General features: G+C 42.4%; 1 protein-coding gene across 4 annotated transcripts in view; it reads right to left on the reverse strand.

Annotated features, from left to right (window-relative positions):
• Positions 1–1,143: 1,143 nt before the first annotated feature.
• The window catches only part of cacna2d3a (calcium channel, voltage-dependent, alpha 2/delta subunit 3a), a 113,120-nt gene continuing 97,154 nt past the window's right edge, over positions 1,144–17,109 (reverse strand). For 3 of the 4 annotated variants that reach the window (XM_035645641.2, XM_047331159.1, XM_047331158.1), the window contains 11 exons: positions 16,426–16,487; positions 15,903–15,947; positions 15,751–15,813; positions 13,835–13,905; positions 11,156–11,231; positions 10,976–11,028; positions 10,019–10,074; positions 7,517–7,631; positions 3,343–3,455; positions 2,178–2,260; positions 1,144–2,043 (listed from right to left, as the gene is read on the reverse strand). In XM_035645641.2, the coding sequence (XP_035501534.1) occupies positions 1,951–2,043; positions 2,178–2,260; positions 3,343–3,455; positions 7,517–7,631; positions 10,019–10,074; positions 10,976–11,028; positions 11,156–11,231; positions 13,835–13,905; positions 15,751–15,813; positions 15,903–15,947; positions 16,426–16,487 (830 nt within the window). In that variant the 3' untranslated portion in view covers positions 1,144–1,950. The remainder of the gene's footprint in view (positions 2,044–2,177; positions 2,261–3,342; positions 3,456–7,516; positions 7,632–10,018; positions 10,075–10,975; positions 11,029–11,155; positions 11,232–13,834; positions 13,906–15,750; positions 15,814–15,902; positions 15,948–16,425; positions 16,488–17,109) is intronic. The other variant, XR_007030501.1, reaches the window with a different exon arrangement.

A 17,109-nucleotide genomic window follows, 5' to 3' on the forward strand; every position in this document is an offset into this window, starting at 1 on the left:
GTGTCTGTGTACATTAATGTGATTTTTAGCATCTGCATGGGTTATTTTTTCCCTCACCTGTGTGAGGGGAAAGCGGCTGATAGAAAACAGAGATGAGGATTTATCACTCACAGGACACCAAGGTGGCAACAGGGTTTCCATTGTGGTATCCCCCCAGAAAGAAGATCACTCTCTCAAGTCTGCCTTTTGTACATTGGATGCACTTTCCCATAACTCATCTGGCAAACAGGAAGGAAACACTGACCGGATTAGATCCGTGTTGACTCAAAACAGCCCCGATCCCATTATGCAGTGATAAACGACCCATCAGCAAGTCAGGGAGTCTTTGGACCATAAAAAGAGGAAGAGCAAGATGAACCGAGAGTGATTAGAGAGTCAGACAGTTCTGCTCGAGGGAAGGGATCAGCGAAAAACAGTAGAGGATGGACCGTTAGGATGGTGAGAATTACCTTGTCAGGGAAGGAGGAAGTTGTAGAACTGGCGAGCTAAGATTGCGGGAAAAGGATAGAGACAAAGCTTGTTCAGATGTGGACCACAGGGACCTTGGTGTTGACGTGGAGACCACAGCGGAGTGGCCTCCTTCTGGGACTGAGAGAAAACTTTTGTTGTTTAACTTATTGTGCTCCCACACACACACACACACACACACACACAACCATGCAAGAGTTTGCCTGCATGACATGGCACAGTAATCCTGCTCTTGCATGTATGTGCATATGGATATGTTTGTCAGAAAATGTGATTGTGTCTGTTTCCTAAACAAATACAGATGTATGTTGTGGTTGGCCTTCGATTCCAGTGTCATGGTCTTTATTGTCTCTCTTTGTGGGGGGGATGAGCCTCTGGGGCAGCGGCGAGCATGAATGACAGAAGAACAAAACACCAGATACACACACAAATGCATGCATGTGTGTGCGCGCGCACGCACGCACGCACACATGCATAGCCTGCAATATTTCACATCTCATGTGGAGGCTGAAGTGCAGCCAAACATTCCCCTAACCATTTAAGCAGATACTGTATTAATCAGTCAACTCTGCCAACGACAATATAACAATCTATAGGGATGAGAGCTGAGCCCTCATAATAAGTCTATTGTTCTATTCAGGGTCTGCTTTGCAGAGGAGCCTCTCAACGACAGCATTGAATTTAAACATCATTTTATTTCAAAAGTACACAAACAGGACCAATATCATTCAATAAGGCAAAGCTCAAATATTAATAACCACTCACGTCATAGGACTCAAAATCTCATAGTCACAGTTTATGGGTACCACTTGCAAATCATAAATAAAACTCTTTTTCTTCATATACATACCAGAACTTCTTTTTTTTTTTTTCTCAAGAGGGAAAAAAGATCCTTAGAGCCCCATTACAACCCCAGCCACATATAATCATCTTCAGTACTATTAATATTATTATTTTTCTAATCTTCAGAATCATTATCGTCCATGAAAAGTCAGAGTGAGCCAAGGAAAGGTGCGCCTGTCTTTCTCCACAGTGGTGTTACGTGGCTCTAATGCCCAGTTCCAAGCCCAGCTACAGAACCCAGCCCCCAGCCGCTGCCTGAAAGGACCGAGCATAGTGGTGAGTGTCAAAGGGTGTTACCGTGCAGTTTTTAAGCTACTTAGTGCATTGGAAGCATTATTACTTTGTTGGAAACTCTGTATCTCCCCAAAAAACCCCTCTCAGTGCAGCTTGTGCGTTGTTGCTAAAGCACATTAATGAACACTTTTTAGCAGCTGTAATAGCTGCCCATTGTCAATCCTTTCGTCTCGCAGGGACGCACCTCTGGGCTAGGGGCTTTGTAGGTGGTGAGTTGAAATTGGGCACATTTCTATGAGGGGCAGCAGGAGTGGTTTTTTTCTGTGGCATCGTCGCAACTCTTTTGTACGCTGAGCCCAGCCGATCCAGGTCAAGTGCTGGATGGAGAGGCGTGGCAAGCTCTGGTCACCTAGGGAACAGTGCCAGGAGGACGCATAGCAGCGTTGCCGCAGCAGACGGAGCGAGAGCCACAGCTCCTCCACACTCCATTGAGTTCTCCTAGAGACAGAAGGAGGCATCATATGGACTGACATGGACTGTTTTAACGAAACACAAAAGCAGAATCAGCGGAGGATGTATTATTAAAGACAGAACTGTGCGTGTGTGCGTGTGCGCGCACGTGGTGCAAATACCTCAGGGTGAAAAGGGTGACAGGTATCTGGGCGCCTCCGGTCCTTTTGCATCTTCAATCTCTCGCACTTCAAAGATTCATTATGTGCAGCTGAAGTCAAGGCAGTAACAGACAATGTGTACACTCTCTGCAGGGTGTTTTCCTGCTGGACTGTACTTCTTGTTTATAATGGAAAGGAATGCATGTTTTTGAGAGCACCATAGAAAGAGCTAGGGAGATATTTTCTGCAGAGCATGATGTGTAAAAGTAGCCGACTGAGAGCAAAGTTAAATGAGGTTATTTCATGTTGCATAGCAACAAAAAAGCAGGCTTTAGGCAGCAAGCAATAAAATAACCAGTGGTGGACACACACACACACACACACACACACACACAATATATATATATATATATATTGTGTAGACGTTCAGAGGAAATGACATTGTTGGAGAGTTCATCTCAGGCCCTTGGTGATGAGATAACTTCCCTCTGTGCTGTGTCTGCTATTGATCAGTAACATAGCCCAAACACACACAGACCACAGACACACACAATGAAATGAACCTGAATTAGGGTGCTGCATCCATCCATCCATCCATCCATCCAATCCTTCGGTAGTGGGCAAAGCAAGGTATTCCAGAAGTCCCTCTTGCCAGCGACGTTTTCCAGCTCTTCCTGGGGGATCCCAAGGCATTCCCAGGCCATATGGGATATATAATCCCTCCTGTTTCAGATCTTGTCCCACACAATGTCCCAATCTCTTTCGTTCGCAGAAGAGGTACAGGGCAAATAAACTCCCCAGCGTTTCCCCGCGAAATAAATGCTCTTCATTATTCCCATCAATTCCCAACAAGTTACGTCTGTGGACACATACTGGCTATAATGTTTCTGAGCTGGAAGAGAAGAGAGAGCTCCAATAAAAAACATAAGGTAATAAAGATAATGAGGTAATATTTATATTTTTCTCAGTGGGGAGAAACAGTCAACCTGGAATATTCGCAACAGGTTGTCTATATAACGTTTAAGAATGCTTTCAAGAATCATCCAACCTTTCAATTATTTAATCATTAGTTTTCTTAATAATCTTCTTAGTAATTTTCTTCTTTCAATCAGGATACCAAGAATTTTCAAACTGTTGTCCCGCAATAACCCCACCACCCCACCAGTCTTTGGCCAGTGAAGGATATACATGATTTCGATGGGGTCCATGGTGATTGGCTCGAACATGCTGCAGTCACACTTGTTGTCCACCACCACCATGAAGAGATTACTGCTGGGGATCTGCTGGATCACAAAGGACCTACCAATCACAGCACAGACGGCCATAAAAACAAAGAGAGGAGTAAGGAAGAGAAGAGGGGGAGTAGGGGATGTCAAAGTTGGATTGGCAAGTAGACAAGGCGCATGGTTATGATGTAAATTTCCATGTGTGTCAGAGGATTTGTGTTATGAGTGTTCACATTCTCCCCTGGCAGAACGGAGACGCACTGAAGAGACTACACTGGATGGATGTCAAGGAGATGACTTGTCTCACCGCCAGCTGTCAATAAACAGAGATGTAGACAGACGCACAACAATAGACACACATATAAAGTATACCGGCATATTTCTCTAACTCACTCCATATCCCCTCTTCTTCCTCATCCTCTTCCCGTCTTTTGTCTTTGTAATATTCTATCCAAGGCGAGCACCAATGAAGTGTTGCTGAATATAAAACACTCCAAAGGCAGACAAATGGGAACCACACTTCTGTGCTCATAGCTTCCCATGGCTGTGTTTTACTGGGCCGAAAGATCAGGCCTCGCCTCGGCCTCCTGGCCGGTGATTCATGGCCGCGGATAAGCTTCATGAAGAGGAGAGGTCATAAAAGATGATCTCTTCTTTCTGTCACCCTCTCTTTCTTTATCTCTTTGCTGCTCTCCCTCCCTCTCTTGTGCCACAGCTGGGTGATTTATCAAATTCACTGGGAGGCATTTATCAGACACGTATGAGAACATGCACGTGTGACGAGTGAACACACACACACGGATGCAAAAAATATATGCGCACACATGCACTTTCTTGACTCTTGTCGAGGACGACAGGAACTAAGACGAAGAGGGAGAGACCTGATGGATCAGGACAAACCGAGTATCTCCATCCTTTCTAATTTAATACCATGACCAATTTAATCCGACCACAAACGGCCTCCAATCCCAGAGCAGTGCCGAACCACCGCACCCTAACACAGCCATCCCACCGTGACCAACCAAACCCAACCAAACCAGCCCAGCGAACAGGCCAAGCCAGTTGCAATCAGGGTGAATTAGGATCTGCTGATGTTTAATAATCCGCGCTCACCCCTGCACGGTGCCGGGCCAGCCCAGCTCAGGCCGCTGATAGAAAGCAGAGCAAGTGTTCTTGGAGAAAAGACTTAAACATATCCTGACAGCACAGCTGCTGGCCTTGAACATACTCAGTGCTGGGAAAGGGAGCACTAAACCCCATATGAATGCACACACACACACACCCATGTACAATATGCACAGACATCAATGCATACTCTCTTGCAAAAACGCAGACGGTATAGACAGATAGATGTGTTCTTGACATGGTCTCCCGGTGCTGTTTATTCTAGTGATTTTGTCCAGCAGAGAACCAGACAACGAAGACATGCGGTGGGTTTCTCTGAGAGGAGAGTGACAGAGAGGCAGAGGGCCGTCTGAGCGACGTAAAGACTGACGGCAAGACAGATTAATCAGTAAATGAGAAGGAAATCAAGCGTTAGATGTACTACGCTAATAGAAGATGAGGAAACACAATGACACAGTCACGGATCGTGTCACACAATCTGTAGCTGATCCTGATTAAAAGTCGTTGATCACGGAGGGAAACGTTTAATCTTTCCAGTGTTGTTGTCACTAAATATGATGTTAATTCATAGCTCACTTACAAATGTGCATGTTTTGCTTTTGAATGCTCAACAGTAGTTTTCAAGGTAAACATTTTTTTGCGCTCAGTTTTCTATAAATTAAATATTTTTTGATGTGTCCCGTAGAGAATGTTTTTTTTTCTCCAATGATTTAATTGGATCATTGGAAAAACTGGATCATCATTGGATAACTGAACCGTAACTGCACGCACAGTATGGTTTTCAGAAATATCTGTCATCACAGTTGGGAAATGTGACCAGTAATTACTGTGAGTAATTTAACAATTATTAATTCAGTGAGCTGAAATTCCTCCAATAAAATCTCAATAAACACACTGGCGGGTTTTGAGAGCGATGCCGTCATTTTATTTCCATTTCTCTTACTCTTTACTTTTGGGGAAAACGGGCACCGCGATTCCAGCATTCAATTTATATAATCGAGCGGATAGATATTATGACTATAAGTTTTTATGCAGCTGTCAGCTTATAACAAAAAGTCCTGACTGAGTAACATGAGGCTTCAGAAAAATTATGGTACATGTCACCAAAAAATGTCAAACCGGGACTTTTTGTAAAGAACCGTTTCATTTAGAAATGCTGGGACCTTTATCACAAAAACAGGAACTTATTTTTGAAATGTAAAACTAAACACTTGCGGACAATTAAAAATGTCGAGATAACTTAAATGATGAATTCAAAGCAGATATTCTAACTGCTGGTTCCATAAAGATTGTTGTGCCAATTCTGTTTGTGGTCCAACTCGGTCCATTCTAAAAAAAAAAAAGGACTGCAACTGTAGCACTAAGATCTATAAGCACGTGCTAAAGACACAAAATGTTAGGAGTGACAACTTCATAATATACATAATTATCTCAGCAATACCATGATTATTATTGTCACTGTGGAAAAAGAGACGGCTGCATTTTTTTTTTAAAAGAATCTTTAACAGATGGAAGCACTATGACATGTCAGAGTGTAGAGCTGAAGCTCGTTGCAACTTAGAACCATCTTTTCGGGACATATCTCATCTGGGAGGGTCGAGTGAAGCAGGACGGAGCCTGTGGAGGGGCAGGATATATGGCCACGAGTATTGTCACTAATAGTCCCCTTGAAGACTTTGTCTGGATGGAGACATGACACACTCTCTGTCCAGATCTCGTGTTACAGTCCAGAGAAGCTGGCTCCTACAGAGTCACTTTAACTACTATGTCAGTCACAAGATTTTGATGTTTCTTGTGCTCTATCACTGTTTCAGCCATCAGGAAGTAATGGACAAATAGAAATACCCACATCACACACACACACACACACACACACACACAGTCAAACAGTACAGCAAAGAGCGGTTTAACAGGCAAGCTCTTAGGGTATATTTCCTAGAACATAAAGTACACACACGTGTCCCAATGAAAATATGAGAGAAAGGCCTCAGTTAGCCTGTAACGTGAAACAGATGTTTATCACCAATATCCTCTATTACTAATATGAGCTATAATGTTCCATATATCCGAAAATGAAAACTCCATTTTACTTTGTCAAATTCATTGTGCTTTGAAAAAGATTTATTCGAAGGCGACGTGTTGCCCGGCGCACTCAGCCCTGCCCGCTAATCCCGGTGCTGTTGTCGTCATTGGAGATGAGGCCGTTCTTTTTTTTGAGGCACACTTATGTCATGTGTCTGTCTGTCTGTCATGTGTGTGTGTGTGTGTGTGAGTGTTTGTGTTTGTGTGTTTGTGTGTGTGTGTGTGTGTGTGTGTTTGGGATCTGACTGCATCCCCAAACCTCATTTTACTCCTGGCACCCAGGGCAGTGGTTACCCTGCTGACCTTGTGGGGCTGAACTGGCAGCAGACACACAATGAAAACACACACACACACGCACACGCACACACACAAACACACGCACGCGCGCACACATACACACACACACACACACTGGCTTCCCTGGCAGTTCCACAGCTGGGAGCAATGATGGGCCCATTGGAGGGATCCAGAGAACACCCCACAATTGCCTGACAGAAAAGCCCAAATTGTTAATGGGGACCACACTCATTTTCCCATTTTTTAAGGAAGCTTCTTTTTTTTCTTCTTTCCACCTCTCCCCCTCATCTCTAAATGCCTTGTATTTCAAACTGCCAGAGGAGAGAGTGAGTGTCTGTGTGTGCCTGCATGTTTATTTGTGATGGATTGCCAGCATAAAAGTGTTTTCAATAGACAACAAATGATTTAACTGTGTTTCTCATTATCGGGGATTGTGGAGATGAAAATATTTCAACAACATGAGAGTTAACAGGATAATTCATTTCCATTGTTTGCTTGTTTTAAGGAGCACAGTGGCCAGCGGTATATCCAACTTGGTTCATTTTACAATAGACAGATATTTTGATCATTGTTGATGTGACTCTGTTGTTTATTTATGTCCACATGCGTCTGTTTGTGCGTGTGTCATACTTGATGCAGCCGTCGCAATCGACGTTGCCCGTGTTCTCTTTGATGGTTCTCTCGGAGACAAAGGCCGGGTACTCTGTGTCACATGGTACCTGCGTGGTCCGACCTATCCTCTGAGCTGAGGGGGAGGATGGAGGGAAGGAAGGAGAGGAGAGGAAGAGAGGAAAGAAAGCAGACAGAAAAAGAAAGAAAAAGAAAATGAGTCACATTTGGTGGGTAAGTCATGGAACAACCATTTCAAAGTCAAATATATATTTAAAATAGTTATGCAAATATATTGCAAGCTAACAGTTAAACAGACCACATCCCTACAAACATACAAGTTTGAAAGAAAGCAGCATTTCTGGACCAGAGCTGTCTCTTGTCCTGCTGGAGATATTTCCAGTGTGAATCTAGGCCAAATGTTCATGCGACATTGCTTGAACTCCCCTGCCACCTAGAGGTGTGAATCAATACTGCAGGAAGGCATGGACTATATAGGGGAAGAAATCTTACATCTTTATGTTTGGGTAATACTTTTTACTGCGTGCTTATTAAAGCAGGGGCTAATATTAGCCTAATTTGCATGATGAACATTGACATTTAAATACCCGTGGTATTATTTTGTAAGCTCAGTGCTCCGCACACATTTTCTTTACAAGCATACACAGATTTCTAAAGATGGTGGATTAGGAGTGTAATTTGAATAGAGTGGTTTAATTACAGGGTGTCAGCAACATGGCAGGACGAAAAAATGTGCGTGTTTGTGTGTGCGTGTGTGTGTGTGTGTGTGTGTGAGTGCGTGAGTGCGCGTGCAGTCGCATATTCACTACACTATGTGAGAAACGCAGCCTACATGTATAAACGTCTGGGATTAGTTCAGCTCGAGAGGCGGTGTAGATTGGGTTACGGGCTGCTACGTCGGGGTGTTTCAGCTGTGTGTCACAGGCCTGTGTCTCTATTGTAAAAAGATATAGAAAGTGCTGCTAAGACCTGAGGCTAGCCAGCTGTGAAATTGTCTTGACTGCTTGGCGAGCAGCGATGCCCAGCTTCACTTCATTCAGGATAAGAGGGTGCAAGGAAAGCATTTTATTGACTTTCAGGTTGTGGTTCTATCTCTCTCTCTCTCTCTCTCTCTCTCTCTCCCTCTCCCTCTTTCTCACACACATTCAAATATGAAAATGTTTTCCTATTAGTTTTGGCTTGAGTTTATACTACAACATGATGGCGCTTAGTGAAACAGTATTCAAATCTCCATAAAGCATTAGGCATCACAACATTCAGAGCGTGTACGTGTTCATGGGAGAGAGGGGGAACAGAAAGGAAGGACATAAAACAGAGAAGGAGAGAAGGAAAGAGACTGAGTGAGAAAAAGAGTGAGCGAGAAGCCTGTTTTCTCCTGTTACAGAGCGGATATTGCTTTCCACCGCTACCAATATGACACACATCCTCACAGATCATAAAACCATCAAGTATTACCCCTCTGGATACACAAACAAATACAAATTTGTGTGCAGACAGACATGCACGCGCACACGCGCACACACGCGCGCACACACACACACACACACACACACACACACACACACACACACACACACACACACACACTGAGGTCACTTGAGGTAATCTTGTGTTCTGCCATTTTTACTTTTAGGTTTTGGATTGCGTCTCTTTATTCTGTTTTTCCAGCGGTCACACTGACTCAGACCGGGAGGAAATGGAGGGGAGATGGTGAAGATGAAGACAGAAGGTCAGTGCTGAGGACATTGGTTGGTTTTTTCAGTTCACAATAAAAATTGTTCCATGTATGAACTCAAACCAGAGTATGAAAAATGGACATGGTTTGGGTCAGTGTATGATTTTATCTTTGGACTGTTTCATCAAAAATACAAAGTAGATGATTTCAAATGAACTGGCTGTTTTCATTTCATTTCAAAACCTTTCAATGCTATCGATGGCCAATGTTAAATTCAAAATAGAAAAATTGTTATATTAACTTTAAAAATGATCTGACAGTTAAGACTGTCTATTATTTTCATTTTACATTTGTTTGTTTGATAAAGGAGAACATGTACCATTTATAGAAATGGAAACAATTGTATTGGATGTTTTTAAGAAAAGCAAATGATGTTTACTTTTAGGATTTCATTTCTAATTCTGACAGTACAATTTAAGACCACAAAAAAACCCAAATACAAACATTTATATGAAAGTATAACTAAGAACACAATGACAGTGTGTACTCATTGTACAAAAGTACAGTGAAAAAAAATCCAGATTATTTTTCTAGACGTTGTCATCAGAAACACTGATCAGAGGCATCAATGATTATTATCTTTTGGCACTTTATGCATCTTATACAGTATGTCCACTGTTTATTTTCAACTGCAGCGCATAGCCAAAATAAAATATATGATGAGTTCTGTAAATTCTCCTGTGATATTTGTGTGAGTGAGATAGATAGATGGACAGAGAGCAAGAGAGAGAAGAGAGCGAGCATTTCATAGAAGACTGCGTTCTTACCTTTGGCTGTGATGTCAGAGTACCACCAGCTGTACAAGTTGAACTCAACCAGGAATCTGTGGAGAAGCATCGACCATGACAATACACTCCAACTCATGCTTATATAATACGCACTGTAGCACTCTCCTCTGCAAGCATTTTTTTTTAACCAACATGATTAAAGTTTCTGTACAGAGGCGCAAGGAGGGGAAAAAGTTTTTTTTACATACGAGCACTAATTTGGCTTCAAAAGCAACCATGGCACAGAGATGGATCTTTGCTAATTTGCCCAGTTATCATAGTTTGCGTGTTGTTGATCTCATAATTACTTTAGATTTTTTAGATATAAAGATGATTGTATATCCTTGTTTCCTTTCCTACCTTATATTGTTACTTCATTGTAAATTTTCTAATTACATGCATCTATGTGAATTTCCTTATGTTCAACTGAGTGACTTGTGTTTAATGTTTTTTTTAAATCTATTATAAATACAAATTATACTTTAATTATGAATGTAAATATTTTACACTAATATTAATAGTATTGTTAATCATACTTAAATCACATATATTCATTTGATAAAGCCCAAGTGGAGCATTAGTGGAAAATGAGCGACAAATAAACATAATTGTCTGTTAGTGCTGACAGACTGCAAAATTACAACTGACAACTCAATCCTCCCATGATGCACTGCTACAACAACAGACCACCCTGAAAATCTCCACAACGTGGCATCACAGGAAAACCCGGGCTACAGGAAACATCAGGTAGCCATTACTGCTCATGATCACTGATGATCACGTTGACGTACATGTGAAGGCACTCGTAAACAAACATACAGTTGATATATATATGTACACACACACACACACACACACACACACACACACACATACACTCTCAAAAACACATGTATGCGGCATGTGTATGCTATTACAAACAGACATAAGACACTCTCACATGCACAGAAGTCTTACATGACAAGCTCGGTCAGGATCCACTTCACAGCTGAGAAGAAGGCAAAGTAAGGCTGGGGGAGAAAAAAACAAAAGAGAGAAAATTATTATCAACCAGACACCAATAACACGTGGCACGTTGTTCCCACTTTGCGTCAAACAGTGTGCAAACGAGAACCGCTAAATTTATGCCGTACTCACGTCCAGCAGTGTGCGTCCACAGCCGCTGCTCTCTGAAAAGACCCAACAAAGAGCCTGGTAGTCGTACAGAGTGACCCTGGGTAGATAAATATCGAAAAGAGAGGTCAAAGAATGAGACAGATAAAGTGAGGACAATATAGATGGAATATTTTTAGATTTGACGTTTCATAATAACGCTTTTGTGGGGTCAATATAGCAGGGATAAGTAAAGTGATTCACACATTCCCTCCGCTATTAAATGCCCTGCGGGGCCATTTGGACTGCTGTGTGGGAGCAGGAAGGACAGATCCCACCTCTGCTATAACTGCCGCTTTACCTACAGATAATATATTGGATGGATGTGGCAAGAATGGGAAAAGGAAAGCAGCTAAAAGCCGAGAGCTTCCCGAGAGGTTCCTCAAAGTGATGTAGGAAGGTGGGTGTATGTGTGTAGATGATTTGGGGATATTGGGGGGATATCAGAGGATTTAAGGGCTTAGTAGACCCTGGGGGTACGAGGTCTGGGTCTGCCTGGATGAGGTTATTGAAGGGTTTTGTAACACACAAATACACACGTACACACACACACACACACACAGGACACTCATTCTCATAGCCTGCAGACAGCTTCCTATATACTTGAAAATACTTTGTGTGTGTGTGTGTGTGTGTGTGTGTGTGTGTGTGTGTGAGCACGCGTGTGATGTGTCTGAGTGGAACCAGTATGTCCGCAGCCCTGGGCCATGTTCAAACCTCAGTCACAGTACTGGTGACACATAGCTCCATCACACAGCGCCAGGAACCAATTAGTGCTAAGCCAGGCCAAATAATGGTGTCAGCAGCAGACCTAGACCAATGTAATATTTGTATATGAGTAGGAGTGTGTCTTTTTTTGGTTTGGATGGGTGCATAACATCATTTTTAGGCATGTTTATTTATTCCCCATCCCTATTGCTTGTTTTAAAAAATGGATCCAAAGTTAACTGGAAATCGTTCGCCAACATTTGCTTTCAACTGCAGTCTCGATGCGGACAGATCAATCCAGGTTGCCAGCTTGTTGCCAGCTTTAAGTGGCACACTTTAAAAAGTCTTCAATGTTTTTTCAATCAAGAGAAAAACTGCGCTTCAACTCAGCACATTAATTCTCCACAGATGGAGCGGAGTTAAGACAGATCATATCGGATTCATTAGTGTTGAGATCTATAAGCTCTATTACTCATCATGCTAATGCTCCACTGACACGAGTTACATTATTCATTCATCACACGTCGTGCTCAATTTTAAATAATCCCTCATCATCTTGACATTAAAGATTCAGTAGAAAAAGCACTCTTAGGCCTCTTTGTCTTTACGAGTGGGACTGTAAACCATCTGCTGTCAGCTTTTGAGTTTCATCCCTACGATAAACAGGCGTGGCTGTCGACTTGTGCGATGATTTGTCACCCGTGATTTTTATATACTTAGACGGGATGGCAACTAGAATTACTGCCTCGTGGTTGTATTCGTCTGCCAACCAGTCAAGTTGCAGCTTACATCCATGTCTGTCCAGACTCATAAAATATAGGAAGTGAAGACTTTGAAGGAATATTGTATTTTGTAGAAAATGTATCAAGTCTATGTTGTCACAATTAGTGTATGAATGTTTGAGTTGGCCAAAAACAGTGACCTTGACCTTTGTCGTGCGTACGGATGGAAAAACAACACAAAAAACATGTAATGATGACTTAGAAGGAGTTGAATACAAAGTATTGTGTAAAGTTTCTTTTTGTCCAGTGATGGCCAGAAACCCATTCTGTGCGATTACAGTGACCGTGTCTAATTGAATGTTTGCGACAAATTTGAAAGGAATGCCCTGCATGCACAAAGACAAAGGCATGTTTTGTGATGTCACAGAGACCTTGTCCATCGACCTCCCAAATCGAACCCTTTCACCCTGAGTCCAAGTAACCAATTGCACCAAATTTGAAGAAAATTTGCTCAAGGCTTTAATGACATATCACGTTGTGGTAGTCGTGATATCAATTACCCAAAGCCAAAGGAGAATGGTACTCAACAGAAGGACAAGCTGAACACATATTTCCTCTGGCCCCGGCGCAGAGGCATAAAACTCTCCTCACCCACAAGGCAAAGACAGAAGTGAATGCTGGGTACAGTCCCGCTGGAGTGATGCAAATGTGGTTATAAGTTTCTGTGCAATCTAAATTTACACTTGACTGTGCGAGTGTGCTAAGATTCCGCAAATGTAAGACCATGGCAGTTTGACTCCACAGTCAAAGTACAGTTATGTGACTGTCGGTGTCTGCTTCCATGCATTTCTGCTTTGTAATGCTGGGAAAGGTATCCTCATGGGCTAAATTTCCAAATTAAATGCAGGATGTCACCACCCACCGCTCCTGGCGTTTTCCAGGAGACACCGATCTACAACAAGCAGTGCATGCGTGAATGCGTCTACACGCGTGTGTCTGTGTATGTGTGACTTCAAGTTTCTCCTAATTCCTTCATTTCAGGAAAAGATTTGCTGTAATCCCCTGACGGACGAGTCTGCTGAGCGAGGGGTCAGAGTTCCACGCTGAATAGCTCAACACGATTGGCCGAGTTAAGAGCTGTCAGCGCCAGGGGAGACATGTGCTCATTCTGCGGGCCAGCCTGAAATTATGCACATACATTTACACACATGCACACACAGTTTGAAATCCGTACCTCTTGAACGAACCCATCTGCAGGAGCTTACTCATTACAGCTCCCTCCGCTTCTCCAAAAAATTTGCCCGTCTGAGAAAGAAGGTAGAGAGATTTTCCTTAATAAAACAAGTCATAATAAAATGTGCCTAACTTTAAAAAAACAATAGTGCTTGTAAGGCTTCGAAGCCCTTGCAGGTATAGAAATTGGCACATGCACAGTCCGGATCATCCATGAGAGAAACCTTCAATTACCCCAAAGCGTGCAGAAAAGACCTATGATAAAATGCAGGGATTCAGAGACCTTCCCAGAAAAGAACTAAGAATAAATGATCACACACAGACAGCTTCCCAAAGGCTGTCTCCAGGATCTCAAGTTCCGAAAACACACAAATAACCTGTGGTTTCTGTGGAGAATAACCTGTTGACACCTTGTAAAACACAGAAGCAGTTTCTGATTATTCAGTGGAGATAGGAAGTTCGTTTGAATTTTTTAGTTTGCTCGTCTCCACTGCATATTCTGTCTTTCGTAAAAACGACATCCTGCTGGGCTTTCTAAGGTTTTTTTTCTTCTATTAATTGATTGATACATGAAATATCAGAAATGTACTTCTCAATTACCCAATGCCGAAGGTGACAGTTTTAAAAATACTTTGCCTGATCACAATTGTATAAAAAAAACAAAGACATTTTTCATATCTGAGAAGCTGAAGAGAGATTTATATTTAATTTCTTTCGACTAATCCATCAATCAACTTATTGTCTCAGCACTACTCTCTGCTTGACCGTAAAGTGTTGTGTACCTGAACTGTCCACACTAACCCCAAACCAGGTGATGCCACAAGCACAAAATTTCTAAATTATTACCCATTTGTTTCCATAAGCCATGACAGACAGAGGGCAGGGAGGGTGAACTACACCGTCCACATCCTTATTTCCTTGACACCAGGGAGGAAAAGGCTGTGTAACCACCTCGCAGACACAACGCGACACGACAGGGCCTGAACTGACCCAGCCTGGTAGATCCTCCTGCTCAGCCCCACAGGACTAAACTCGAGACCCATCACGCATTTAAAAACAACATTTTGACGGATCACATTCGTGTGACATTGTTAGTCGATGACATTTTCACACCATGACAACAATGAAATGAAACAACCTGACAAGTAGATGCCTAAATGCTCAGAATTAAGATGGAATAAAGGATGGCAGCGGGCGAGTGAGGGACACGTGAAATGAACAAGCAGGGGAAGGGCAGTGACAGCCAGCGGACTGGCTTCCAGATGAGCCAAAACCAGAGTGACAGCACGTCTGATGACAGCTAAGCGGAGAGTATGTGGTCGGACAGCACCGCGTCTCTTACATGCATGGCATGCAAATGTAATTATTAGAAACAGAGAAAAACATGCGCCATGGAACAAAAACCAAGCTCAGCTTTGGACTTCCACAGGTTAACTACTGGCTTGAAAAAAACTTGACCTACATCCCATTCAAACTCATCACTACCAATCAACCCAGATGAGTTGTGGTCCTCAAACTCTCTCAATTTGACACAAATACTTTTGTTTCTGTGAAGAAACTTACGTTGCTGATAACTACGGTGGCCCTGAAGTGCAAATCACAGTGGCAAATAAGAAAACACAACTACCTTAGCTTCCATTTTATTTAGATTTGCCCTTGTGTTTTCTTATTTTCTGTCGTGTTGTTGTAACTTGCCGTCGTGATTTGGCCACTGTATACAGTATATCAGACTAACTTAATATTCTAAAGGCTCCTCCTGAAACTAAATAGCATCTAAATTTCTGTGTTTTCCGCTTGCACATAAAACAAACAATAATGTGTTTATTCTAACTATACCAACAAGCCAGTATGCAATCCTTTTCATTGATCTCGCTTTTTTAGTTTCTATGTGTCTAAGAGTGTGCGCGCATGTCTTACCAGAGTATAGTCCTCAGCTACCAGAACAAAACCATTGTTGTCAATGAGGTAGCAGTTGATATTCTGTGACAAAGAAAGGAGTTAAAGCAGTTGTGAGAAGCAAAAGTGACAGATTCATGGAGGGTCAGTTGAGAAAATGAAGTTTGACTTACCTCATCGTCACAACTTATGGAGCACTTCCCATCTAATGCTGCACACTATGAGATAAAAAAAAAGACATTTATAAACTGTATCTGAATGTCACCACAAACACTGTTCGCATGAGAACACAGATTTCTTCTGTCAGATGAAAACCTTGAATGTCTTCCCAACCACTTTTTAAAATAAATAAATGGGATGAAACAGACTAATAATGACCTTTATGTCTGAAAAGTTCTCCCACGTTCATGGGTCCTCTTGAGTCGATAAATATTCATAACACGTGGGGATGTGAACAAAGGATGCTTTTATGAGAATGTGTACCACACATTCGTAACCAAGCAGTTGGAAATAAGAACAAAATGGTTAGTGTTTCCTCTTTTGACTTTACTCACCTTCATGTTTGATTTGTATGTATTTCTTCACTGCTTTGGGTAGGCAGTGTCATTAGCAGAGTGGCAATAGGTTATTTTAGGTGTGTTTGTATTATATGTGCGAATGTGTAAACATGCAGGATGTGTGTTTATGCATATGTACCTGTCTGCTGGCTGTCCAGAATTTCTTCTGAAAGAACTCCAGTTTCATCTGGATACCCACAGCTGAAAAAGAGAGAAGAGTCAGTCACTAAGTTGTATCAATGGGACGTGTGTGTGTGTGTGTGTGTGTGTGCTCTCTGTCAATTGAGGTGCAAGAGCACAATGATATTCATCAGAGGTCATTTAATTGACCCCCCCCCCCCAACTGAGGCAAAAGCAAACCACGGCTGGACAAAATGGGCCATGGGGGCAATTACACCCTGGATCATACATGCGTCAGCTTATTTCGCTGGAAGGCTAAACGTACGTGTGTGTGTGCGCGTGTGTGTGTGCGTGCGTGAATGTGCGCGTAATACCGCACTATCTGCACACATCTGCCGCTAACCACATTCAAAATGCAGTTTCACACGATTCTAAACCAGACCTCTCTCTCTCTGTGCCCACATGAAATCCATCCAATTCCTCAGTCTGCCTCCCTGTAGTTACCCCAACAGACATTTCCACAGTTGGTATACAGAGCTGCTCTTACCTCCCTAAGCCTCATCACAGCAGGTCCCTAAATGCATAGATCTGACCAGAATTCCTTGCCTGGAAAAAGAAACAGTTGCTGACATTCAATATGTCAACATTTTCGGAGTTGGCCGAGGAAAGATTGACATATTCACCACAGGCTTGACTTCCCTCC

The sequence above is a fragment of the Scophthalmus maximus genome, chromosome 3 (genome assembly GCF_022379125.1).
Source record: "Scophthalmus maximus strain ysfricsl-2021 chromosome 3, ASM2237912v1, whole genome shotgun sequence".
NCBI classification, from domain to species: Eukaryota; Metazoa; Chordata; class Actinopteri; order Pleuronectiformes; family Scophthalmidae; genus Scophthalmus; species Scophthalmus maximus.